The sequence below is a fragment of the Danio rerio genome, chromosome 1 (genome assembly GCF_049306965.1).
Source record: "Danio rerio strain Tuebingen ecotype United States chromosome 1, GRCz12tu, whole genome shotgun sequence".
NCBI classification, from domain to species: Eukaryota; Metazoa; Chordata; class Actinopteri; order Cypriniformes; family Danionidae; genus Danio; species Danio rerio.
In genome coordinates, this window is record NC_133176.1 from 59,551,703 (window position 1) to 59,577,500 (window position 25,798).

The window sequence follows — 25,798 nt, forward strand, 5'->3', positions numbered from 1 at the left end:
TTTGCATGCACAGCAGCACAGAAACGTGACAAAACAGTGACACAGCAAAGACGAACTGCTGCTCTTGCTGTTTTCAAAAGACGCAAATGAAGGTGCAGCTGTTTGTCTGCATTGCAGACAACCAAATCCAAATCCATATTCACAGACAACCATATCCATGCTGGCACATAAAACCTAAGGATGTTCCATATTGAATCTAGTTTCGTTATGTAACTATTTATAGTATAGTAAATATTTATATCTATTTTTTTACTGAGGATTTGCACCATGTTTATTTGGACTTTGACACATTATTTATTATTTTCTTATTTTTTTATTTGTTCATTGTACAAGTGGACACATTCTCTCACCTCAGCGGTCAAGATTAAGTCCTGAAAATCTCAACATGCTTACATTTCTTCATCACAACCTAGACTGAACAAAACAACGCTTTAAATACATGTTTACAGCCATAAACTTGGTATTGCACTTTTGGTCTCCCAATTATCCTGCTTATAAGGAAGGACAGTTTAAGTTTATTTTTGTCTAATCTTAAAAGACCTTGCTTGTTTTTTCCTTCTAATTTAATTTATTAAAATGGGAGATTTTTCAGTTTATTTTCATAAAAGACTTCTATAGTTCTATTAAAATGGTTCTTTCAAAAGTTTGTTGAAATAAAACCTTTGTTCAGTCAGAAAACGTGTTCTTATTCTTTTCAGGGTCTTTGCTATGAGAATTACTATTTAATACCGTACACCGCGAAACCGTCAAACCGTGGTATTGTTTTAGACGATTATCATACCGTAAAAAATTCATACCGTTACAACCCTATTTGGAAGTATGTGATTTTAGAAGCAGATATTGACATTATTTTTTTATTAGCTTGTATATGAGCATTACAAACAAATAAATAAATAAATAAATAAATAAACAAACAAACAAATATATATATATATATATATATATATATATATATATATATATATATATATATATATATATATATATATATATATATATATATATATATATATAGTGTTTTACAAGTCAGTTAAATTGTAAGAAATATTATCGTTATCGCAAAACACTCAATTTAAATATCACATATTTATAAAAACAAAATATAAAAACAAAAAAGCTGCTCACCCAATATAGTGGTGATTTTCTGAAGACTCTCAGCTCTTCTTCTTCTCTTTGAAGGGATGACACACTCGGGCACTAGAGCATATTTACAAATCAACATGAGCTTTAACAGAGCAGCATTCTCACAGTGTTTTCTATTATATGAACCTTCTTTCTTTTAGTTTAGTTGGAAACAAATAGAAAATCAAACTGCTAAGATCAATATTATAAGCCCCCTTTTTTCTGATTGGCTGCAGAACAGCTCACTGTTGTCCAACGACTTTACTAATTAACTTCACTTTCCTTAACCTAGTTAAGTTAAATGTCACTTTAAGCTGAATACTAGTATCTTGCAAAATAACTAGTCTAATGTTACGTGCTGTCATCATGGCAAAGAAAACCATAGAAATTAGTCATAAGAAATTCGCTAAAATTATGTATAAAAGTGTGAAAATCTCTGTTAAACATCACCTCAGACATAAAAGTGCACAGGAGTAAAAGGCAAATAATTTAGTTTTCAACTGTAAGCTGTTTTTAGACTAAATAGAAAGTGTTGAGTTCTGAAACTCAAGCAATGATATCTTATAAGTCAAAAAATGATGGGAATTGTGATTTCTGAGTTCACGACCCCTTTAAGGGGTGATCAGTAACGTCACGTGACCTCTGACTTGTGGTTTTATCAGTGTTTATATCCTCTACCTGTTCTGCTCTCAGTTCCTCCAGCAGTGTGGGACTCAAACATCAGACCTGCGTCAATGAACACCCCCATACTGTCTCTTCCTCCTCCTGCTGTGCAGCCGGTGTCGTGCTTCTCCACAATATCCCAGATCTAGAGCAACAAAGAGGCCATTTATAAACCAAGCACCAAAAACACTCAAAAGGTATGTTTCCATCTGTATAATTTTATGCGCAATTTGGAGTATCGCATAAAAAATGCTTAACAGAGACATCAGGATGTGCATAAAAACTTCTGTATGATTAAATTCGGTGGGATTAATTGCACATAAACTATGACAGAAACAAATTTACCAGATCAATTCCAGCATGCACATCAGTAAAGTCATGTGATGTAGTTTTTGACAGATGATGATCATATATAAATGAGTGTTTCAGGGAGTTTGCAGTTTCATGTTTCCAGCTTTCCATTGTTGCAGATCTGAAATGTTGTTTTGCTGATTGTGAAAGATCTCAGCCAACAGTCCGTCGTCACAGTGCTTCAGTATTAATCTTCTTTTATTATTATTCACTCTAGAACTGTCTTGAGCATCTGTCTGTGCTCCCAAAGAGCATCTCACGCCTCCAAAAGCCGCCGCATTCACTGCGTTCATTGCATTTTGTCTTCATCTTCTGGAGCACAACTTGTTTATTAAAGAAAAAACACCACAGTGGCTTCTCCTACTGCCCTAATCTACATTTCTCTGCCTGAAATTTGCTCCAGTTTATCAGGAAATGGTGACTTTGTTCTCTTTTGTTTCTCACTGGATGGAAACTCTGCTTTATTCACAAATGTATTAAGCAATACTCCATGTTTCCATACATAAGTTTAATTCACAACTTTGAATGGAAACACAGCTAATGGTTGTTAATCAGTTAAACTCTGCTGCTATTTGGGGATTTCCGCCTGGATTTTGCCTACCCAAATTTAAAAGCTTCCCAAATCCACATGCAGAGGTGTAAATGCACAAATTTTGTATCATTTTAAAGAAAACCCTTTGAATTTCCATAAAACACTATTGAAAGTGTTTAAAATAACTGTATATGTTGTCTGTGTTATAACACAGACAACATATACAGTTATTTTAAACACTTGCGGTGCGCTTTTTGTATTTTTTTTTTAATAAACTCAAATCTGAAAGTGCACCTTTTAGGTTCAGTGTGGTCTAGCGTGCTGTAATGAAATTTGGTGGTTCCTGCACATGTCTGTAATCATAGGAAAAAAATAAAAATGTCTCTACCATAATCTATGCAAAAGTTATTGTATTCCAACTGATGAGAGGTGCTGTACAAGCCACAGAGACCAATCCTTGTTTACATATTTCACTATTCTTTTGTTTGATCAAACATAATTCACTGTGTTTGGACCACATCAGACATATAAAAGGATCACAAAAACAGAGGAGAATGGCCCTGAAGGGCACAGCATAAGGTCAGAGATGACAGCTGTCTGTGCTATCTGGGGCTGCTTATTGATCATGAATGTATTGTTTACATTTCTGCGCCATGGAAACACCGCGATTCATTCAACAACTGTTTGGCATATGAATATAATTCAGTAAAAAGACTGCTAGAACTGTATGAGCACCGGCAAGAGCTTTCATTTGAGCTATAACTTGTACATGTGTCATATAAAAAATATGAAAATGAACCAATGTAAAATACCCAGCTCGGGTATCCAAAATACTGTGTATTTAAGTGTAAATAACCTTTATACAGTAGAATAAAAACCAAAGTGATGCATATGTGCATAAAATATAGATTCTACACTTTCAAACGACACCACTTACGGGGGTCTGGTGCAACGCTAGCCCTTTAAATCTGAAAGCGAAAGTCGATGACGTCACGGACCCGGTGCAGAGTTTAAGTGGTTTAAGGTACAGAGGATTTTTCACCTTTGTCTGAGTGAGTCTGTTCTGGTTGAGTCCATGCACAGCTTTATCCACCGCCACTAGACCCACTTTGGCTCCAGGATCTCCAGTTATCAGCAAACTGAACTCTTCTCCTGGCTGGTAGATCGGCCGAGGCTCCTTCACCTGGACCTTTAGCTGAAAAACAAAAGATCTATTGGATCTCAATAGCACCTGTGCAGAGACCAACACTGGTATCTCTACACTGGGATCTCCATAGAAATGCAGCACAGTCCGCTCATATTGAATCATATGAATATTTGTATCACTTAATCAATAATTATAAATAGAGAAATGATCATAAATTGTAAATTCTGGCCACATGCAATCTAACTCTCTGCACAACAGCCTTTTTTCAATAATTTAAAACCTTCATGTCCCTGAAAAAACTGCAATTTAGCAATGTTTACTTCTATCTTGTGGATATTCCTCAGCGTTTTAGTCACTGGTGATGGTGTTATAGTGTGTAAGTGTCTGCTTTAATCTTTGATGTCGGTTTGCTTTGCTTAGATTAATATTTGCTGGTGGGGAAAATATTTTTGTTCACTTCTATCATTTATACGAAGACTTTGCATATCAATTTATACTTTAATTTTACTTAACCTGCAAATTAGAATAGAAACTGTATAAAAAGCACACAAACGTACTAGCAGGTGAATGATGCTTCCATTTGGCACAACATTTTTTAAAAACTCCAAAAATTGACTACCCTTTCATTATGCTAGTGGCTGTTTTTGCCCCATTGACTTACATTATAATGACATTTTTTGATTGCAAAGCCATGGCAGCATATTATCATGCATTCTTGATTGTTGCTGGTTTTCCCTGTTGGAAAGAGGTAACATTTGCAATTTTTACTGTTGATGGTATTAATAGAAGTCAATGGGGCTAAAACAGCCACTAACATAACGAAAGGGTAGTCAATTTGAACAATACACAAGGGTTAAAGAAAGCACAATAATGTGTTATGTTGCTTTTGCGTTACTTTTTTTTTAATCAGGGCTTGCTTTGCTTGTTAGTAATTATATCATATATTCTTTTTTGAAATTTGTAAGGTTTCTTTTACACTAGAAGTGAATTTTGAAGGGATTAATAAATAAGGAGTAATAATACATGGTTTACTAACCGTTCCCATGCATGTGTCCTTCACGTCAACCCAGACTGAATCAGACACCACCTCAGACGAGCCCACATGGTAATAAGCCACGAAGCGGAAGGACGGCACCATCTCTTTGGTCACAGGTAGAGACAGAGTGACGAGAGCTTGGCCTTGCCTCTTAAACCGGTCTGCTTGAACAATCTGACCCTTACTTAAGATCTGAAAATGCAAATAAAATACATTTTTCATTGACATGCATGCAACACTTTGTTTGATTTAAATCTAGTACAGCAAGACCATTTCCATTATAATCTGCTGGTTCAATTAATCTAAAACATAATTAACTTCTGTTTGGTAAATATTTGAGAAGTGATTTTATAATATAATATTGTGATAATATTGTTATAATATTGTTATTCTGTCTATTTATGGGTTGCCATCTTTTTCCATTTTTTCACATCTTCAGCATCTGAAGCCACTAAAACAGGGTTCCTTTAGTTAGCGTTAGTTATTGTATTTACCAGGGCTCAACAATAAGGACTGCCCGGTGGCCCAGGGCCAGCATGAGAGACACTTGGGACAGTAGACCAGATCATTACTGGCCCGATTGGGACAGTGCTGCCTTGTCACTAACATTTAATTTGTCTGTGACTATTTGTCAATTGCGTGCATTTTAAGTTTGTGCTTTTAAATCTTTAAATGCTACCTTCTCTGTAATGTCGTTAACAACATATTGCTTTCTGATTCGTTTAATCTGATTGATTTGACCATGCTATTTTTATTTATTTTTTTGTAACCTGGTAACAACCAATACAGCGTAGAAACAGCAACATGGCGGCAACACCAAATTAAAAGGCTAAACGAAAATATCTGTCTCTAACGTGTTGGAAGTAGACATTTACATGAAAAAAACACGACAAAATAATAATGAAGTGATGTTATGCATAGTTTGCCGTCAGTTTGACAAGTCAGCCACCTTTTTTAAAATAATTTCAAACTGCAATACAATGCCTCCACATTTTCCATACTGCTCTTTTTGTTTGCATAACACTTATATTTACAATTGTTTTTTTAAGTATTGAAATTCTAGATTTACAGACTTTATTTTTGACACATTGTTTAAAATATGTGTTTTAAAAATAGCTATTAAGTTCCCTTTTTTTTGGTGGGGAAGTAAAAATCTAAACCACTTGCCCGATCGGACCAGTAGAAAAAATCCTTAGCGTTGAACCCTGTTTACTAATGATCGATACATTTATTACAGCATTTTTTTTTGGTATTAATGTAAATAAAGTCCTTTATTGTTAGATCTTGTTGTTAACTAATGTTTACCAAGCACAACTTTGTATTTTCATAATCATTCATTCATTCTCTTGTCGGCTTAGTCCCTTTATTAATCCGGGGTCACCACAGTGTAATAACCCACCAACTTATCCAGCAAGTTTTTACGCAGCGGATGCCCTTCCAGCTGCAACCCATCTCTGGGAAACATCCACACACACGTTCACACACACACTCATACACTACGGACAATTTAGCCTTCCCAATTCCCCTGTACCGCATGTCTTTGGACTGTGAGGGAAACCGGAGCACCCGGAGGAAACCCACAGGAACGCAGGGAGAACATGCAAACTCCACACAGAAACGCCAACTGAGCCGAGGCTTGACCCAGCGACCTTCTTGCTGTGAGGCGACAGCACTACCTACAGCGACACTGCTTTGCCTATTTTCATAGTACATTAGTCAATTCAGAACTTATTAAAACTGATTTACACTTTACGCTACTGTTTATTCTTAAATATTGTTAGTAATTACAATAACTAACATTATTCAGTGGGGCTGTTGAATGCTTAATTCTGACTGGCTCATCGTGAACATGCTAAGGTGTGTCTGTATTTTCAGATAAAGGCTTTGGATTGAGATGTGGAAGAATCTAGTGCTACACACAGGAGCAAAGACCTGACAATACAACATCTCAACAGTGGCTTTAGTATACTGCAGTATAAGCAGAGTATACGTATAACAGCCATAGTATATGCAGAATAATGGACTATGGTCTGTTGAATTAAATTATGGGTAAATAATGCACACCCGAGCTTACGACCACATCACTGTACCTCATGGAACCTTATTGTAAAGTGTAGTATTGGTAGCATGTTGCAGACTAACACTGCTCTGATTGTTCTAAAATAAGTCTATCATATACCATGTAGGTGAAATCTTGATCTCTGACTCCTGGACTTTTCCCCAGGTTCAGATTGACTTTCATTTGATCGCCGATCTCAAACTCTGCAGCGTCGATGCCGATGTGCAGGTAGTTCTGGGAGCTGCCTTTGGTCTTGTAGGCCTGAGGTACCATCTTCTTCAGTGCCTGCTGGTCATCGTCAAATTTGGGATCTTTGGTTTGTACCTGGAAGTGGACAGATTGATGCTATTATAAGCCTAAAAACAGAAAACATCAACAGAAACAGTGTGCGTTTGAGGCTGGTTTGTGTTGAACACCAGCTGAAACTACATAAGGGGCTGTTTTTCCTTTCCACTGCACTACTTTTCAATTGTTTTCCAATGTAAACGTGTTTTTAGAAGCGCCGTGCACACGACTACCAAATTTTCAGATACTGTGTCAAGTTAAAAGATCTTCAACTTTCAACAGCGCAGCTCATCATTGTCAGGTCCAAAAGCAATGCACCAATCAGAAGAGTTAGGAAGCGGGACAACAATTGCAAGCTGTTTCTGTTTATAGTAGAAAGTCATGATAACTCTTCTATTTACCATTATATCATGGTGTAGGAGGCACTCATTGTGGCCTTGTCCAGATATTTTGAGTTGTATGATATATCTTCAAGTGCTTCTATTATTGTTTTCCCATTTCCAATGGTCTTTATTAAAACTCAATCCTGAGCGCTGCATCTCGCATTTCCAGAATCAAAGACGCATTTGCTGTCAATGAGCCCTAAGACTGGCAAAGCATCTTAGACTGGTTAAAGAGGAACTATTTCATTCTACTAATCCTGAGACACATTAAACTCTGTAAAAAATCAACATCAGTTCAGTTGAGATGTAAGGTCTTACAGTGATCTCCAGAGCAGAAGATCCTTCAATTGAATTGACGGTAAGCTTCGCAATGCCATTGGATTTTGTTTGACCTTTGACTCCTCCGGGATTGACCAACACTTCCACATTTTCAGCAGGCATCTGGTTAGGGTCTGTTATGTAAACCTAAATGAGTGATAAAAAGATAAACAGTCAGTAAGTACACCAACCCCATGTACGCCAACAACACAGGCTTTAAATTTATGACTGATTAGATGAAATGTTTAAAATACTTTTTTGCAAAGTACCTAGAATCAACACATGAATTCCCCAATAGCTAAAAAATAAATTGTATATTTAGGATTTATTTTAGTGGTGCTATAGTAAATTAAGAGTTTAAGAGGATATTGTTTACTCTACTATCTGACAAAGGTCTTGTCGCCTATCCAAGTTTAAGGAACAACAAATAATAACTTGCCTTCTAGTTGATCTTTTGGTGTCAGAAGTGTCTTATATGAAAGGCAAAGGCCTCTAAATGACGCTTATTTGAGCACAGTAAAATATGGTCATGCCTTGATTTTGAATGATTTCATTAGGACAGTAAGGTCTGACTTTGCTCAGACAAAAGTCTTGTCACCGAACAAAAATAATGTCCCGTATAGAGTACAAAGTCCTGCTGCAGTGGAGACAGAATGAATATTGTGTCTGACTCCATCATGAGCTTGCAGACTGCATCCATACATCTCTGCTAATCACTTATTAATAAATTCATCTGGAATGGCAAAGAAAGCATTCCTGCAGGACTCCCAGATTTCATCAAGAGTCTTTTGAATTCATCTTCAATGCCTCCTCCTTCATCTTACCCCAGACATGCTCAATAATGTTCATGTCTGGTGACTGGGCTGGCCAATTCTGGAGCACTCTTTGCTTTCAGGAGCTTTGATGTGGAGGCTGAAGTATGAGAAGGAGTGCTATCCTGCAGGAGAATTTGCCCTCTGTTGATGTTGCCATCCACTCTGCAGATCTCTTGCATGCCCTCATACTGAATGTAACCCCAAACCATGATTTTTCCTTCACCAAACTTATTCACCAAAAGTATTTGTGATAATTGGGATGCAGTTTAACGGATGATTTATCGGAAAAAAAACTACCTTCTGCCACTTTTCCAAATGATGAACTAGATGCTCTTACAACGGGGATCGATGACAAGACTTTTGTCAGGTAGTGTAGTATTGGTTAAGTCTGCACGTCTAATTAATTGTACATTACACAGTTATTTTATTCATTTCATTTGGTTTTAACTGCATTTAGTGTGCCGTTTGCTTGGAAAATGTTGTTGGTTTAATTTTATTATTTTGTTAAAATGAGCTGAAACAACACAATTCTTGATATTTATTTTGGGATAACTTAATAGTTTTATGTTTAATCCACCTAAATTTGTAAAAACTAATAAGTTAACTTAATTCCTTCATGTTGTCCCAACAACAAGTTTTACATTGTACAATACAAGTTGTATACACATAATACAAATAAAGAAATTAAATTAAATTAAACTCAATTCAAAAATGTGAAGTGTAAAGTTCCTTCAGTGAAGTGCGTAATAAGTGAATCATGGCAGAAATGTCAGGTCAGTTTGATTATTTTCACCAATTGTTTTATGAATACAGATGACCTATTTAAAAGAAACGTTTAATACCGAGACACTGAAGGGCATTCCTGGTTTGAAGAACTGTGGTGTTTTCTGGAAATTGATGGTGTATGGAGACGTCACAATCTGTATGCCTCTCCTCTGAGCTTCTACTAATTCACTGCCTGAAACACACCCAAAACACTGATTAATGAAATTAAATATATACTGTAAAACATCAACTAAAAGTTTATTTGTGTATAAATTATTATGTATAAAAAGGAATTAATAGTGTTTAAACACTAAAAAATAAATAAATAGCATTTTTATAACAAAATTCCTGGTTTATATATTGTGAAACGTGGTTTTAAAAATGCATGAATTACAGTAAATTTGCACTGCATCTATAATAACTCTTACCAGAGTCTGTCAGAACACTGACTGAAATGTAGATCGATCGTCCAACCAGTTGGCTGATGTCCGGGAAGGTCTGGAGTATGGTCTGCTTGGTCAGCTTGGCATTACCTTCTCCATCTGATATCTGCAGGTAATGTAAACATCAACATGAGCTTGCATCAATTTAAAGGAATTTACACTTTTTTTTTTTGGAAAAAAAAATCTAATTTTACAGCTCCTCTAGAGTTAAAGAGTTAAGTTTTACCATTTATTCATTCATTAAGCTGACTTCAGGATTTGGTGGATAAACTTTTAGCTTAGCTTAGCATAAATCTTTGAATCATATTAGACCATTAGCGTCTTACTCAAAAAAAAAAAAAAAGTTTAGATCCTTTTCTTATTTAAAGCTTGACTCTTCTGTAGTTACATCATGTACATATTACATTCTTCATCTGATATCTGCAGATTATGTAAACATCATCATCAGTTTGCTTTAATTTAAAGGAAACGCCACTTTTTTGGATAAAGGCTCATTTTACAGCTCCTCTTGAGTTAACAGTTCAGTTTTACCATTCATGAATCCATTTAGCCGACTTCCGGGTTTGGTGGAAGCACTTTTAGCTTAGCTTAGCATAGATCATTGAATCGGATTAGACCATTAGCATCTCACTCAAAAAAAAAGAAAAAAGATAAATAGTTTAGATCCTTTTCTTATTTAAAGCTTGACTCTTCTGTAGTTAAATCATGTACATATTACATTCTTCATCTGATATCTGCAGATTATGTAAACATCATCATCAGTTTGCTTTAATTTAAAGGAAACTCCACTTTTTTTGGATAAAGCCTCATTTTACAGCTCCTCTAGAGTTAAACAGCTGAGTTTTAACATTTATGAATCCTTTCAGCCGATCTCCAGGTCTGGCAGGAGCACTTTTAGCTTAGCTTAGCATAAATCATTAAATCGGATTAGACCATTAGCATCTCACTCATAAATGTTAAAAAGAGAGAGTTTAGATTATTTTCCTGTTTAAAGCTTTACTCTTCTATAGTTACATCATGTACTAAGTCTGACATAAAATCAAAAGTTACTATTTTCAAAGCTAATATGGGTAACTATTAAGTAACCATGTTAAGTATTAAGTAACTATACTCTCATTCTGGCGTAATAATCAAGGAACTTTGACTGCAGTAGCACAAAGATATTACATCTTACACTCTACAGCGTCAAACTAGTCTAAACTCTAAACTCTTATTTGAAATTTTTAAATGAGATGCTAATGGTCTAATTGGATTCAATGACCTATGCTAAGCTAAGCTAAAAATGCGCCCACCAGACCCTGAGATCAGCTGAGTGGATTCAAAAAAGGTAAAACTCCACTGTTTAGTTCTAGGGGAGCTGTAAAATGAGCCTACTTATATAAAAGTGGAGTGTTTCTTTAAGAGCTCACCTGAACTCTTTGAAGAGAAGAGGGAATGCTGGTTTTCCTGTCATCTTCCATCACTCCAAACACCACAAACGCATGTCCGTTCACATTGTTTCCATGCAGGTATCTAGAAAAGCAGATTTAATTTGTGATGTCTTCGTTAAGCAGGTATATCATGTAAATATATAAAGAAACAGACTTCAGGAGTAACACTGAAGTACAGAGCAATAAACCATTCTGAAGTAGATCAAATGACATGAAAATACATATAATGGTCTTACCTGGCTTCGATGCTAACCGTCAGACTGTCATCTTTCACACTGAAGAATGACTTACTGGGTGATAATGTCACTTCATAAGTGGGAAGAACTATAAAAATAAAGCCACAAAACAACAATGAAGACCAAACAGATGTTCATATTCATGCATTCAGAAGTAAAAGGACCAAGACTACACTGAAAAGGTTGTGCAGTAAAAAATGTTCATAAAATATATGTAAATTAAGTCATTTTGTTCAATTTATGCTTCTGAATTGCATTATGAGAGCTTAATATCTTCTCCAACGTGTTGAAAAGATTCAAAAAATGACTTTTAATTACATTTTTAAGTTATTTTAATATTAAGTTTTATATATAAATCTAGTATTTTAAAACTAGGTGATATATTGTCTCGATGGCGACGCGATGGCGCAGTAAGTAGTGCTGTCGCCTCACAGCAAGAAGGTTGCTGGTTTGAGCCTCGGCTGGCTCAGTTGGCGTTTCTGTGTGGAGTTTGCATGTTCTCCCTGCATTCCCATGGGTTTCCTCCGGGTGGTCCGATTTCCCCCACAAGTCCAAACACATGCGGTACAGGTGAATTGGGTGAGCTTAATTGTCCGTAGTGTATGAGTGTGTGTGGATGTTTCCCAGAGATGGGTTGCGGCTGGAAGAGCATCCGCTGCATAAAAACGTGCTGGATAAGTTGGCGGTTCATTCCCCTGTGGCGACCCCGGATTAATAACGGGCCTAAGCCAAAAAGAAAATTAATGAATATTGTCTGGAATGGTCTTGTAAATTATGGTTCAGAAACATGGTAATAAACTGCCAGTACTTGTTATTTTACAGACTTGCATTGTCAATAAACTCTGTTATATTCACATTTGAAGTACAAACATTACTAAATCCTAAAATGCACACAGAGAAAATAATTACTAAAAGTCACCTAAAATTAAAATTAAATAATAAGATTAGAATATGAATAAAAATAATAATTTTACATAAAAAAATAACAATTACTATAACTAGTAACTATTAAAAATAGCACCAGTCAGTTCAAGTGCTGCTGTAATTCATGCTAAACCCCCCTTGCAACTACATACATGTATTGTCTATATATATATTGTATATATATTTGTATGTATGTATATGCTAAATAAACACATTTTTAGAGTTATCCAATGATCTTGTGCATATCATTCATTCATTCATTCATTCATTCATTTTCTAGTCGGCAGAGTCCCTTTATTAATCTGGGGCTGAATGCTTGTCCTGGGGTGAATGCCATATTCTGATTGGCTGATGAAAGTGTTTGGGTATTGTCAGATAAACGCACAGCTAAAGTAGTTCCGGCAGGCTGTGAGAGCATTACAGCTCCATATCACTACGCTGAATGATTCGAGTTATTTCACAGCTACAACAGTCAGAATTCACATCAAAACACAACAGAAGGGTTTGGAGGAGACGTGGAAGAAACTAGTGCAACACACAGGAGCAGTTTGAGGACAAAAACCTGACAAATAAAGTCTCAAATACAACATCTGACTGATTTAGATGTGGAAACCAGTGTATAAGTGGAATAATTTATAAGAAAATAATAGAAAATAATGCACACCTGAGCTTTTACAACCAATCTACCTCGTGACCACATCACCACCTCAGGTGTGCATTATTAACTCATTCATTTTCATTTCGCATTAGTCCCTTTATTAATCCTGGGTCGCCACAGTGGAATGAACCGCCAACTTATCCAGCACGTTTTTACGCAGCGGATGCCCTTCCAGCTGCAACCCATCTCTGGGAAAATCCTGTGCATATATCTGTATATATGTTATATTATAGTTGTCATATTCAAGCACTGTGGCCTCACAGCAAGTAGGTCGCTGGTTTGAGTCCCGGTCGGACCAGTTGGCATTTCTGTGTGGAGTTTGCATGTTCTCCCCATGTTGGTGTGGGTTTCCTCCGGGAGCTCCGGTTTCCTTCAAAGTCCAAAGACATGCGCTATAGGTGAATTGAGTGTGTGTTAATGAGTGTGTTTGAGTGTTTCAAAGTACTGGGTTGTGGCTGAAAGGGCATCCGCTGCATAAAACATATACTGGATAAGTTGGAGGTTCATTACACTGTGACAACCCTTGATAAATAAAGGGACTAAGCCAAAGGAAAAGGAATATTGAACAAAAGCAGACAGACGTAAGTCACCCACCATAATCTTTGACTTCAAAGTCGGCCGTGTAGTTTTTTTGTGGTGTGTTTGTGAATCTTGTGACCACCTTCCAGATGCCAGGACTAAAAGCACAAGCACATCAGTAACATCAAAACTGAAAACTAAAATCATCATGTCATGTTTTCAGCATAAACACACCTGGCAGGCTGAGGTACCATGTATTTTCCTGATCTAATCCCTTGCTTTGGAAATATGGTTTCTCTCATGGTTGTGATGCCTTGAGGATCCTTTAAAAAAAACATTCACATATAGTCATAAACATGCTGTTCAAAAAAGTTTTTAATAAAGCTAATTTACAAGAACCAGAACAGCAAAAAGGTCTAGAAATATTAATGTTTAGAAAGGTTTTAGTGCATTATTTTTGTAAAATCCCCATTATGTCCAGTGTTGTTGTTTTCAATTGTTTTACTAAGATATATTCAAGTATGGCAACACAGTGACTTATTGGTTAGCACTGTCGCCTCACAGCAAGAAGGTTGCTGGTTTGAGTCTCGGCTGGGCCAGTTGTCATTTCTGTGTGGAGTTTGCATGTTCTCCACTTGCATGTTCTTGCATGCTGGCGTGGTTTTCCTCGGGGTGCTCCGGTTTCCCCAATAATCCAAACCTATGCGCTAAAGGTGAATTGGATAAACTAAATTGGCCATAGTGTATGAGTGTAAACGTGAGAGTGTTTGGGTGTTTCCCAGTATCGGGTTGCAGATGGAGGGGCATCTGCTGTTTAAAAAACATGTGCTAGATAAATTGGCGGTTCATTCCACTGTGGCGACCCCTGATGAATAAAAGGACGAAGGAATTTTAATGAACGAATGAATTATATTTAATTTAATCCATTGGACTTTTGGAATTCTGGATTCTGATTGGCTGGAAAGTGTGCAGTGAGCTGTTGAATTATTAGGAAATAATGTACATCTAGAAATAACATTGCTTTTTATCAAAGTTTTATAGCATTTTCTGGTAAAATTACCATTATTTTTACCATAATTGTTTGATTTTTTTTTTTTTTTACAAAGACATGTTTAGTTATATTAATGTATTCCATGTGTCGGATGAAGTGTGCCGTAAGTAAGGAATAACTGATGATGAGTCATTGAATAATTAGAAAATAAAGCACATCTAGAAATATCAATGTTTAGCAAAGTTTCAATGCATTTTTGAAAGATTATTTTTCCACTGTTAACGCACTGTAAAATAAAATCTTACTGCTTTAAATTGCTTAGTTGAATCAAATGAAATGTTCTAGTCATATCTACTTAAATTAGTCAAACTGACTAAAAATATTATTTAAACGTATTAAAAAGAGGTAAAGTAACATAAAACATTTGGTGTCGACTTTTTGTTTGAAATTATTTCACAAAGACATGTTCAGTTTTAATTTATTCCAAGGGTCAGATGGAATTCTTAATTCTAATTGGCTGGAAATAGTGCAGTAAGTAAGGAATAACTGATAATGAGACGTTGAATTATTAGAAAATAAATGAATAAACAAACACATGAAGAAATATCATTGTTCAGGAAGTTTTAGTGCATTTTTGTAAGATGATCATTATTTCCACTGTGAAAATAATGATAATCTTACAAAAAAAAGCAATAAAACTTTCCTTAATTTTATTTAAACCGAGAAATAAATTCAATGACCGAATATATATTTGTAAAATAATTTCAAACATGTTGAAACATGACACAAACTGGATTATCCCTACTAATACTACTAATACTTCCCTTCTTAGACTTTACAGACCTGAAACTTGTCTATAGCACTTATTCATTGTTGCTCTTGGTTGTGTAAATTGCTTCCTTGTCCTCATTTGTAAGTCGCTTTGGATAAAAGCGTCTGCTAAATGACTAAATGTAAATGTAAATGTAAAACAGAAAGACAGACTTCCCATAATGTCACTGTCTAGGAAGGTTTAAGTGGATTTTAGTAAGATTACCATGATTTCCACTGATACTCCAGCATTTTCAAGTGGCTTCAGACCAGATGTCAGTGAAAAGATCCTGTATTGAACTGCATAAAAAAATTATTATGACATATGGTTACTTTTTCAACCGCAAATAGTTTATTTTGTGCTTTTTAACATAATATCTAATGCAGCTTATAATGTTTAGGCATATACTTCATTCCTACCGTTGCTACCAGGCGTGTAGATGGGCTTGTCAGTCTGTACAAATATATATCCAGACTGAAACGACAGCATGACCACTTTCTCCAGAGTGTGAGTTGGAAATTGAGCTTGCAGATACACATACTGCTTCTCCAGAGGATCATCAGAGAAATAGTCGCGATCACTGGGAATCTGCACAACACTAATTAATAATGAAATATCCTCTCCATGCTTTAACACATTGAAATTGTAACTAAAATAGCTGATTGTTCAAATATGAAGTTTGCCCTTTAAAAATCACACACAATCTCTTGCATAACAACAAAGTGTGTCAAAGTGGCATCACCTTTATATCTGCGAGGATCTGGAAATTGTTTTCGTCGGTCAGTGTTACTGTTTTCGACAGGATCTCCAAGTTCTTCCTCGGGTGGTTCTTTACAGAGATCTTCACGATTAAGCTTCCTCCAGAGTAATCCTGCGCCTCCACAAACACATTCTCTGATGAACCCACTCTCAGCAGATTAGGAGCCGACAGCACATATCTGAGGAAATCAAATCATTGTCATATTTTACATTAAAAAGGTGACCTACTACTGTATATCGTTTCATTATAAGATGTAAAATAAGTCTCTGAGTGTGTGTGTGTGTGTGAAGTTTCAGCTCAAAACAGCACATAAATAATGTTTTATAACACTCTGAAACGGACCCTTTTAGGCTTTGATCCTAATTGTGGTGTTTTGGTGACTGTCGCTTTAAATTCAAATGAGATTCTGCTCTTTTAAAAAAGAGGGCGGAGCTACAAATGCCTATGCCATCTACTCTCTTGAGGGGGTAGAAAAAAGGGGCTGAGCGATTTACTTCCAGAAGGAAGTTGACATTGAGGGGCATGTAAATAGAGCTGTAAAGCTTAACTTCTTGATTTTAGGTGAAAAATTGAATCTGTTGGAGACGTCCAACAGATTAATAGGTATCAAAAAAGTCCAAGGGGGTGGGGGGCGATCAGCAAAATGGGGAAGTCTTACAGTAAAGTGAGAAAATATGATACATTGGTGTTTTAGAATATTCAGACGCTGCGTCGAAAACTGCATACTTCCATACTGTATAGTTTGCTAAAATCAGAATGCGAGCCGAGAAGTATGTCACTTCAGAAGTCAAAAATCACTATATTTACAATATATACAATTGTACATAAGATGTAGTCTAAAAAAAAAATGTATATATATATATATATATATATATATATATATATATATATATATGTATATATATATATATATATATATGGGCAATTCCATGCAAATTCCATGCAAATGTCAACCTTGCCATAAAAAAATAATTTAGTTTTCACCAAAATAGACAAACCATTTCTACATTTTTTGTGTTAACAAGTATTTTACAATACTGTAAAAATACTCGTAAATGTGTCTGTCAGTATTTCAAACTATTATATTTAATTTGCCAAAATCACACAAGTGGCTATTTCACAGCTGTCACATCCATAACGCAAATGTGTCACATCCATAACGACACTTTTTCTTCATAAATGCAAAAATGTCAAATAAAATAAAATCAATCATTATAATTCTATAGTGAGCCGATTCATACCTGTTTGATGAGCATTGTTTCTTTTGGGTTAATTGTGCAGTTTAACTGTCAGAATTTCTAAATAATCTGTTGTCCATTGCAAATTCGCAAACTTTTTTTGTCACATCCATAACGCATGTTTATTTTTCTAATTTAGAATATAAAACATGTTTACATATTGATATTTTTCTGCTACCATAACTCTGTGGTGAGCTATTTTGGAAAATATAAACAGAAGTTTCGATACAATGTCAACATATACTTTCTGTGTGAAATTCTGTGTGAGTTTTTACTGCAAATGTCACATCCATAACGCGGGAATTGCTCATATATATATATATATATATATATATATATATATATATATATATATATATATATATATATATATATATATACATACATAAAAAGTAGTCTAAAAATGTGTTGATGACAAAATGGCGGCTTTAGTAAGTCCCAATTCCATTCCTACTGAATAGAACGTTCTTTTCTGACGGTCGAGTAGTACGTTTAAATTCAAATGCAGTACCTACTGAGTAGTAGGCGGTTTTGGACGCAGCCAGAATGATGAAGCAATTATGATATGAGGATGGTTAGGAGGCCATGATGGACAGAGGCCAGTGGGCAAATTTGGCCAGGAAGTCAGGGTTAAACCCCTAGGCCGAGTCCAAAACCGCCTACTACTCAGTAGGTACTGCATTTCAATTTAAACGTACTACTCAGTAGTTAGAAAAGTACTTTCTATACAGTATGAATGTGAAAAGTATGAATGGAATTCGGACGTACTACATCTGCCATTTTGACATAGTCATGTGACGTAGCTACGCAATTTGCATCAATTTACTCCCATTCATAAATTCGCTCGCGGGGCATCATGGGATAGCGTAGCATGCATAGAATGCGCACTCCAGAATCTCGCCGGAAGTAGTAAGTCATCCGGGTACTTCTCGCATACTGTTTTTCAAACTCTATGAATTCGGACATACTACTCGGCTCACATACTGATTTTAGCGTACTATATAGTATGGAAGTATGCGGTTTCGGACACAGCCCTACTCTTTTTCAAAGGACATCTTTTAACGACCACAGAGAGTCGGGACCTCGGTTTAACATCTCATCTGAAATTCAATCCGAATTTACACATTTCGGTAGACTAATAACACAACACCCAAACACTGCAGTGCTTTTTCATACTATGGAGGTAAGTGGTTGCAGGTATCCAGTTTTTTTCATGTCCTTCTTTTGTGTTAAAAAAAAAAAGACAAACGGGTTTGGAACAAGTGAATGATGATAGAATTTTAAGTTTTGGTCGAACTATCTCTTTAACTCTTTTGAATATGTCAAGCTGCTGTGAATAACCCATTATATTGCTTTTTAGTGAATATTAAATTACTGAAAGAGCTGCACTTTTAGTATTTTCATAGGTTTATTTTAAAAGTAACAAAAGTAATTAGTAATCTGATTACTTTTTACATAATGTAATTAGTAATGTAAACAGATTATAATTTTTGAGTAGTAATCAGTAATTTTTAACCGATTACTTTTTTAAAAGTAACCCAACACTGCGTGTAACATTATAACCAAGTTAACCAGCGTATCCACATCACTACCATAAAAAGTAATGTCTGTGACTGGATTTGTATATGTGACAAGTCCTAGTGACATCTATTAACATTAATACAATTTCATTCAAACTTATTAAAAACTAAAAATACTCACAGTGGGTCACACAGTGTGAGGAGCGCTGAAGACAGAAGAACAGCAGAGAGAAACAGCAGCTTCACCTCCATCTTTTCAGTCCATCTGTGTATGTGTGTGTGTGTGTTTGTTCATGTGTGCACAGCTGATTTAAAACCCCTCCTGTTTTCTCGCCGACCAAAACGTCACATTATGCATAATATAAATAACATTAAGCCAATGATAAAGCGTCCAGCAGTTAACGTATGTATCCAGATAGACCTATCCAATGTGACTAACGTACACAACGAATGTTTTTCGTTTCATTTCTTCCCTAAAGGCGGATATATATCCCAAAACTTACACCAGAAGACAGACATCCACACATGCTAGAGATAAACACTCCTATCACACGATAACCGTGATGTTTTTATACAATAGACAATCATAAACACTCTGAATAACATTTCAGCTGATTAACGGCAAAAACACTTGACAGCCAATCAAAACTCTCCCTGCTTTAAAGCGCGCGCAGGTGTAATTTGAAATAACCGTCCTTTAGTGTATTTGCTAGTCTGGTTGAAGCTATTGTATATGAAGGAATCCTATATTTATAACGCAAGTCTTTGTGAGGGACTTTAAACAGAAAAGGAGTCTTCTTGAGCAGTCTGTGGTAAAGAACAGAGTTCACTGCTGTGGGGTTTCCAGTAAATGACCTACATAAACAAATGCAACCTTTGGTAAGTACGCCCATCTATTGATTAATCAGGGAATTTTTTCAGCTAGTTGTGTTTACGCTGATGTCAAAAGTCCTTTTCATTTATTTATTTTAAAAAAAAGAATATATTATAATATTATAATAATATATTAGAGTTGCAATCCGAATAATTAAACCCCCTTTTAATTGTATTTCTTTTTTTAATATTTCCGAAATGATGTTTAACAGAGCAAGGAAATTTTCACAGTATGTCTAAAAAAATGTTCTTCTGGACAAAGTATTATTTGTTTTATTTCGGCTAAAATGAAAGCAGTTTTAAAAAAAATTTAATACCATTTTAAGGTTTAAAATTATTAGCCCCCTTAAGCTATAGATTTTTTGATAGGTTAACTAGGCAGGATAGGGTAATCCGGCAAGTTGTATAATGATGGTTTTTTCTGTAGACTAATTAACCTTGTTGAGCCTTTAAATGTCACTTAAATCTGTATAGATGTGCTTTGCAAAATATCTAATAAAGTATTATTAACTGTCATCATGGCAAAGATAAAATATATCAGTAATTAGAAATGACTTATTAAAACTATTATGTCTAGAAATGTGTTGGAAAAAATCTCTCTGTTAAACAGAATTTGGGGGGCAAAATAAACAGGGGGACTAATAATTCAGGGGGGGGGGGTTATAATTCTGATTGCAACTGTATATATTAATAATAAATAATATGTTATAATAACATAATATTATAATAGAACATATTTTGATTGATTAAAAAAACAGACTCTCTAAAATATAATTCTTCCAGCATCTATGCAGACTCACAAGCTTTCTAAATACTGGAATCTCTTTAACCGGTAACATAAATGCATATGGTCTAACTATATTTAAGTGCTACAGTATATTATGTTTGCTTGTATATAGTCCTATAGTTGGGTTTGGAACTGTGGAAAATTTTTATTTTAGTTTCCATAAGTACTGAAGTTGTTTTATTGATAACTCCTTAAATAAGTACAGTACATCATAAGTACTATAGCTCACTCATCTTTGTAACATGATGAAAGCTTTAAGGTTCCAGACATTATAAAAAAAGAAATACAGTTAATATACCATAATCATCCAACAGAAATCTGGAAAAAAAATAAGACAACACAGTAGACATTTTGTGTTGCAACTTTTATTTGACTAGTGGTTTCACATGATTACATTTTAGTTGACAGGTACTAGGTTAACCCTTGTTATGTCCAAAATTTAGGTTTGATACTAATGTTGTGGGTCATATTTCTGATGTGAAAGAGTATGCCATCACCACACTTGAAATTACTTCGGATAAAAGCATCTGCCAAATGCATAAGTGTAAATGAAAACACACTAATGACTGTTTGTGTTAAACTGATGTAAACTACACTGTACTTAAATTAAATTGATTATATGCCTTCAAACATAAAGTTAGCTGGCCAAATTGAACATCACAAACTTTATGGACATTCAGCATGCCTGTTTTACAAAACAGAGCATCCAAATTGTTTTATGCTTATTCACGACCCTACATTTAAATAACCAATATTTCCAACAACTCAAAATCTAACATGGCTTCTGGAACATAATAAAAGGATGAAACCAATTTAACTGTGCAAACTGAATGTACTTATTGCCAATAATTGCTAACAAAGCCAGAAATACATTAGAAGTAAAAGCAAAGAAATGGCTGTAATGCGGTTATAGATTAACAAAGTCATTTCAGCTCAGAAACAGGTTTATGTGGAGCAGCCAACTCTTTCAAGCTTGTTGGCGAGTGAGGAAATGCCGATATACTTTTTCCTATACTTTGGCGTCTGGCCCTCTGTATCTGTCGGCCAGTATTCAATCCAAGTGTCTTCACCCAAGTGGTACCGCAGCCTAAGAAGAGTAGGAATACGCTTCATTAGGAGAATCCATAAAAGATATTAGCCATTTGACAATTTAGGTTCAAAAAGTAAATGTGCCACTAAGTGGGTTTCCATCAGCCTTCGTTTTCATTATTTGTTTCTCATGCGATACTTCAAAATGCGCAAGTTTCTAAAAAAATCTATTTTCTAATAGAGAGTTTTATGCTCACTTTACGTAAACTCTATTGTAGCAAACATTACAACTACCATACATATAGTGGCAAAAATTTTCTTAGGGGTGGCCATTTGAGGCCACACAAAATCTTAGGGTGGTACACAAACATTATGAATTCAGTGAAATGTTTTTTTTTCTTCTGGTAAATGAAATAATGTGGCTTTAATTAATTAAATTAATTACTCTTAAAATATTGAAATTTATTCCTCGAAATAAATTTTGCAAGTAAATTTGCAAACCAAATAAAAATCAATATTTTTGGTTTAAAAACACAAACAAATGAGCAATCTGAACACACAAGACATTACACACACTCACTATACAGACCCTATAATAGATTTTATCTATATTCCTTTTTGAGCCACAATATCATTAATACAGCTTCCTCTATTGATGTATCTTTTTGCTAAATACATCCACAATATCATTGAGATTTTTGGCCCTCTCAAGTAAACCGGCAAAAAAATGAAGGTGCTAAATAAACTAAACTCTGAAAAGCTGATTTCAAAATGCATTTATTTATTTTGGGGGATTTTTGTTTTTCAATCAGATAAAAAAATATATATATATTGAAAAAAAAAATTCTTAATAAAAAATTATTAATAATTTAATCATAATAATTAAGAAGAACTTATAAAGTACAATCTCATGCACTCAAAGTCGCATTTCGTTTCAACTAATTATGTTTAGTTTAAAACTTCATCCTTAATTAAAAAAAAAAAAAAAAGTAACGTGAACTTGAAATTGTTGTGGTAAAGTCAGTGTATCTGTTGTGGCGGAATGTCAGCACTTAATCTCCGAAATGCAGCCAGAATAGCCTAACAGTCAAACATCTAGTTAGCGCATGCTTAAAGAGGGAGGGGTAGTGAATCAGCAACGTCGGTGGGGCCAATCAATCCACAATAATTTAGTAGCTGCATTTTATTCATTTATTAAAATATTGTGATTTTATGTAAGAAAATTTAAAATAATATCTACAACTAAACCATACTAGGGTGGCCACAGGGGTGACCAGAGTTTCCATAGCGCTGGCCATGGCCACCTTTGGCCACCCCTTGGGGGCGCCCCTGCATACATAACTTACCATTATGACTGCCTTGCTTACTGTTGGTTGCTAGGTTACCAATACTACAGTCATCCACTCTTACAAGTTAATAGAAATGCACCCAATTTGCATTTGGAATTTTTCTTCCTTTCCAAACTTTTAATAGATTCACTTCATGTTAAGATGGAAACCCAGATGTACTTTGTAATAACTGGAGTGCCAAGATCAGACAATTCCAAAATAAAGGTAAAATTAAAATTATCCTCCAGCTGTCATACTTTCCGCCAATCCTGGGAAGGGTTTTGGTCTGGCCCATGATCAGGTACGTCTTGCCCTTTTCAAATTTCAGGAACTCTCTGCAGTTTGGATGAGCCAAGAACGACCTGATTTTCCCAAACGCATCGTGATCGGTGCCTACAAACATGAAACAAGCATTTACGGATGAAGACAATGCATTGGAGAAAGTCACTGATGAAGAATCATAATAAACTATCTCAGGTCTAGTTTGTCAATACTAGGGCTGCGCAATATAGAAATATTGCAGATGTGCATAAAGGATTACAGTGTGCAATAAATGAATGGTTTAAGACGTTAAGAGATTTGGAAGAATGTTTGAAACGTTAGTCACTAGCCTCTTTCACACAGTGATAACGGAATATCTGGAAAATTTACGGAACGACTTTACCGGTAGATTCAAAAAAGCGCTGTTCACACAGGCGAGGACGTTACGTAATTTTTTGGGAAAAGACCATTCATACATCCACTCCAAAATACCGGTAAATTCTGACATCATTAACCAGAAATGACCTCTAAACGGCTGCGCTTGTATTTGTAAACATTTGACTACATCACAAATACCGATCCATCCACAGAGTTTGTAAACAACTCTGATGAAAACATATAGAAAGACACTTTTGCATGTCGAGATGTACATGTATGTGTATGCTGGCGCTCACGGGCTGTTTCACGGGCACACGCAAAGCTTGAAGGTAAACAAACAACGGCTTATCATAAGCATCTCATCGATGATTATTTACACAGCTGGCATTAAGATGAACATATAAACGTTATTTGACTAGCTAGCAGCTAAATGTGTCTGGGAAAATATTCAAAGATTTTTATTCTCATAAACCGCACGGACGTGAATGCACCTGACTGTTCTGATTGGTTAAAGTAGACATCTCACGTAAACACGTTCTAGACGTGCACGCGCTCTTTCAGGCAATCTTCCCTCAGGGCTCACACAGCGCAGCATTCCGGCAAATTACCGGTAATGTTACAACTTCTCTTTCTGGAAAATATCCAGAACGAATTTACGGGTATTTTCAAAAAGGGCCTGTTCAGACATACAGACCTTTTCGGAAAATTCGGAAAGGTCTGTATGTGTGAAAGGGGCTATTGACATCCATAGTATTAGTTTTTCCTACTGTGGAAGTAAATGGTGTTTCTAACATTCTTCAAAATATCTTTCTTAAAAGTTAAAGGGGTGGGAGAGCATAAATAATGTTTTTTGGTGACTTCTGTGAAGTTTGGTTATGCTTTGGTAATAAAAAAATTTCCATAATTGCATATTGACTTTGTGTTTTTTACCATCCTATAGCATTTTTCTTCAATAAATCGCACAGGAGTAGGAATGTTTCAGTATAAAAGTTAGCTTATGCCAAAAATGAGAATATCAAATGGTTTAAGCATATTTCCATAATATGTTACACAAAAAGAACAAAACTGTAACTTGCTGATATATTGGCGATAGGTCCCCAAAAATGTAATATAGGAGAAAATATGTGGACAGAAATCACCACTGACAAAGAAAATCTGAAAAAGAACTTCTTGGAAAATCTTACCTTCCTTCAGCACATGCTCTATGTTCATGCTATAAATGTCTGCGTGCAGAGAGAAGCTCGTGTCCACCACCCTGGTTTTATAGACTACAACACAAATGCATTACTTGATTATATACAAAACAAAAAAACAGGTGAGAACTACGGACAAAGTCCTGAGATACAACCAGATCAAACAAACATTCTTTGATGATACTATATTTTATACAAACACAAAGTATTCTGGGTGTTTACCGTACTCCACTTGATTTTCACAGGCTTTTTCATCCCGCAGGTCTTCGTCAATGTGTTCATTCCTTTGCAAACTGCACTTCTCTGTTAGGATATTTCAAATGTTTACCACTTTTACATGTCTCAACATGATTTTTCAGGTTTATTGAAAATGTGCTTCAGCCTACATTTTAGCGAAACGTTTTGTTGTACATTTCAGATGACAAATCCACCAGAGGGCGCAGTCAACATTATTGTGAGTCTGAAATGCATTGCTTAGGGTACATTGTGCTGTACATTTCATATACACTTTCTTGTACACATCTAGGAGAGAGCAGCAATTGTAGAGATCAGCTAGCAAACCATTGAGCTAAACCCAATCAATGCAGATGTAGGAGAAACGTGTACTGTGACCATGTAGTTTTATCTTGATTTTACATTATGTCAAAATGAGCTACATGCAAAAAGTTGGCCAATTTGCAGTTAGATAGCATCGGGAAACGCATTTGTGTCGCCTGTGTTCACACCAGACGCGGAAGGAGCGTCAAGCGCGAGTGATTTACATGTTAAGTCAATGCAAACGTGCAAATAGACATCCTGCGGTGCGATACGCGTGAAGCGAATGGCACGATATGCGCAAATTGAACGTTTTGCGCGTTTGAACTTTGAAGCGGATATTTGGGCCGCGTTAACCAATCAAGCTTGCTCTTGTGGGGGCATGTTCATGATGTAGCACCTGTTGGTA

The 25,798-nt window shown here is 35.5% G+C and overlaps 2 protein-coding genes and 1 long non-coding RNA gene across 3 annotated transcripts in view; 1 reads left to right on the plus strand and 2 right to left on the minus strand.

Moving 5' to 3' along the window:
- c3a.6 (complement C3a, tandem duplicate 6) overlaps positions 1–19,311 on the minus strand; it is a 44,953-nt gene extending 25,642 nt beyond the window's left edge. Inside the window, exons 1-16 of the mRNA NM_001008582.4 lie at positions 19,188–19,311; positions 16,231–16,426; positions 15,908–16,076; positions 15,714–15,787; positions 13,921–14,009; positions 13,762–13,844; positions 11,586–11,673; positions 11,329–11,431; positions 9,905–10,025; positions 9,554–9,669; positions 7,897–8,043; positions 7,031–7,234; positions 4,852–5,043; positions 3,711–3,863; positions 1,801–1,930; positions 1,126–1,197 (exon numbers count right to left, since the gene is read on the minus strand). Of these exons, the coding sequence (NP_001008582.4) occupies positions 1,126–1,197; positions 1,801–1,930; positions 3,711–3,863; positions 4,852–5,043; positions 7,031–7,234; positions 7,897–8,043; positions 9,554–9,669; positions 9,905–10,025; positions 11,329–11,431; positions 11,586–11,673; positions 13,762–13,844; positions 13,921–14,009; positions 15,714–15,787; positions 15,908–16,076; positions 16,231–16,426; positions 19,188–19,258 (2,008 nt within the window). The 5' untranslated portion in view covers positions 19,259–19,311. The remainder of the gene's footprint in view (positions 1–1,125; positions 1,198–1,800; positions 1,931–3,710; positions 3,864–4,851; positions 5,044–7,030; positions 7,235–7,896; positions 8,044–9,553; positions 9,670–9,904; positions 10,026–11,328; positions 11,432–11,585; positions 11,674–13,761; positions 13,845–13,920; positions 14,010–15,713; positions 15,788–15,907; positions 16,077–16,230; positions 16,427–19,187) is intronic.
- Positions 19,312–19,433: 122 nt separating this feature from the next.
- Positions 19,434–24,571, plus strand: LOC141375204 (uncharacterized). Its single transcript, XR_012382862.1, has 3 exons — positions 19,434–19,885; positions 23,169–24,336; positions 24,378–24,571. It is a non-coding gene; the product is annotated as an uncharacterized lncRNA (long non-coding RNA).
- The window catches only part of c3a.5 (complement C3a, tandem duplicate 5), a 46,891-nt gene continuing 42,002 nt past the window's right edge, over positions 20,910–25,798 (minus strand). The window contains exons 38-41 of the mRNA XM_009295246.4: positions 25,078–25,158; positions 24,847–24,930; positions 23,281–23,416; positions 20,910–21,753 (exon numbers count right to left, since the gene is read on the minus strand). Of these exons, the coding sequence (XP_009293521.1) occupies positions 21,612–21,753; positions 23,281–23,416; positions 24,847–24,930; positions 25,078–25,158 (443 nt within the window). The 3' untranslated portion in view covers positions 20,910–21,611. The remainder of the gene's footprint in view (positions 21,754–23,280; positions 23,417–24,846; positions 24,931–25,077; positions 25,159–25,798) is intronic.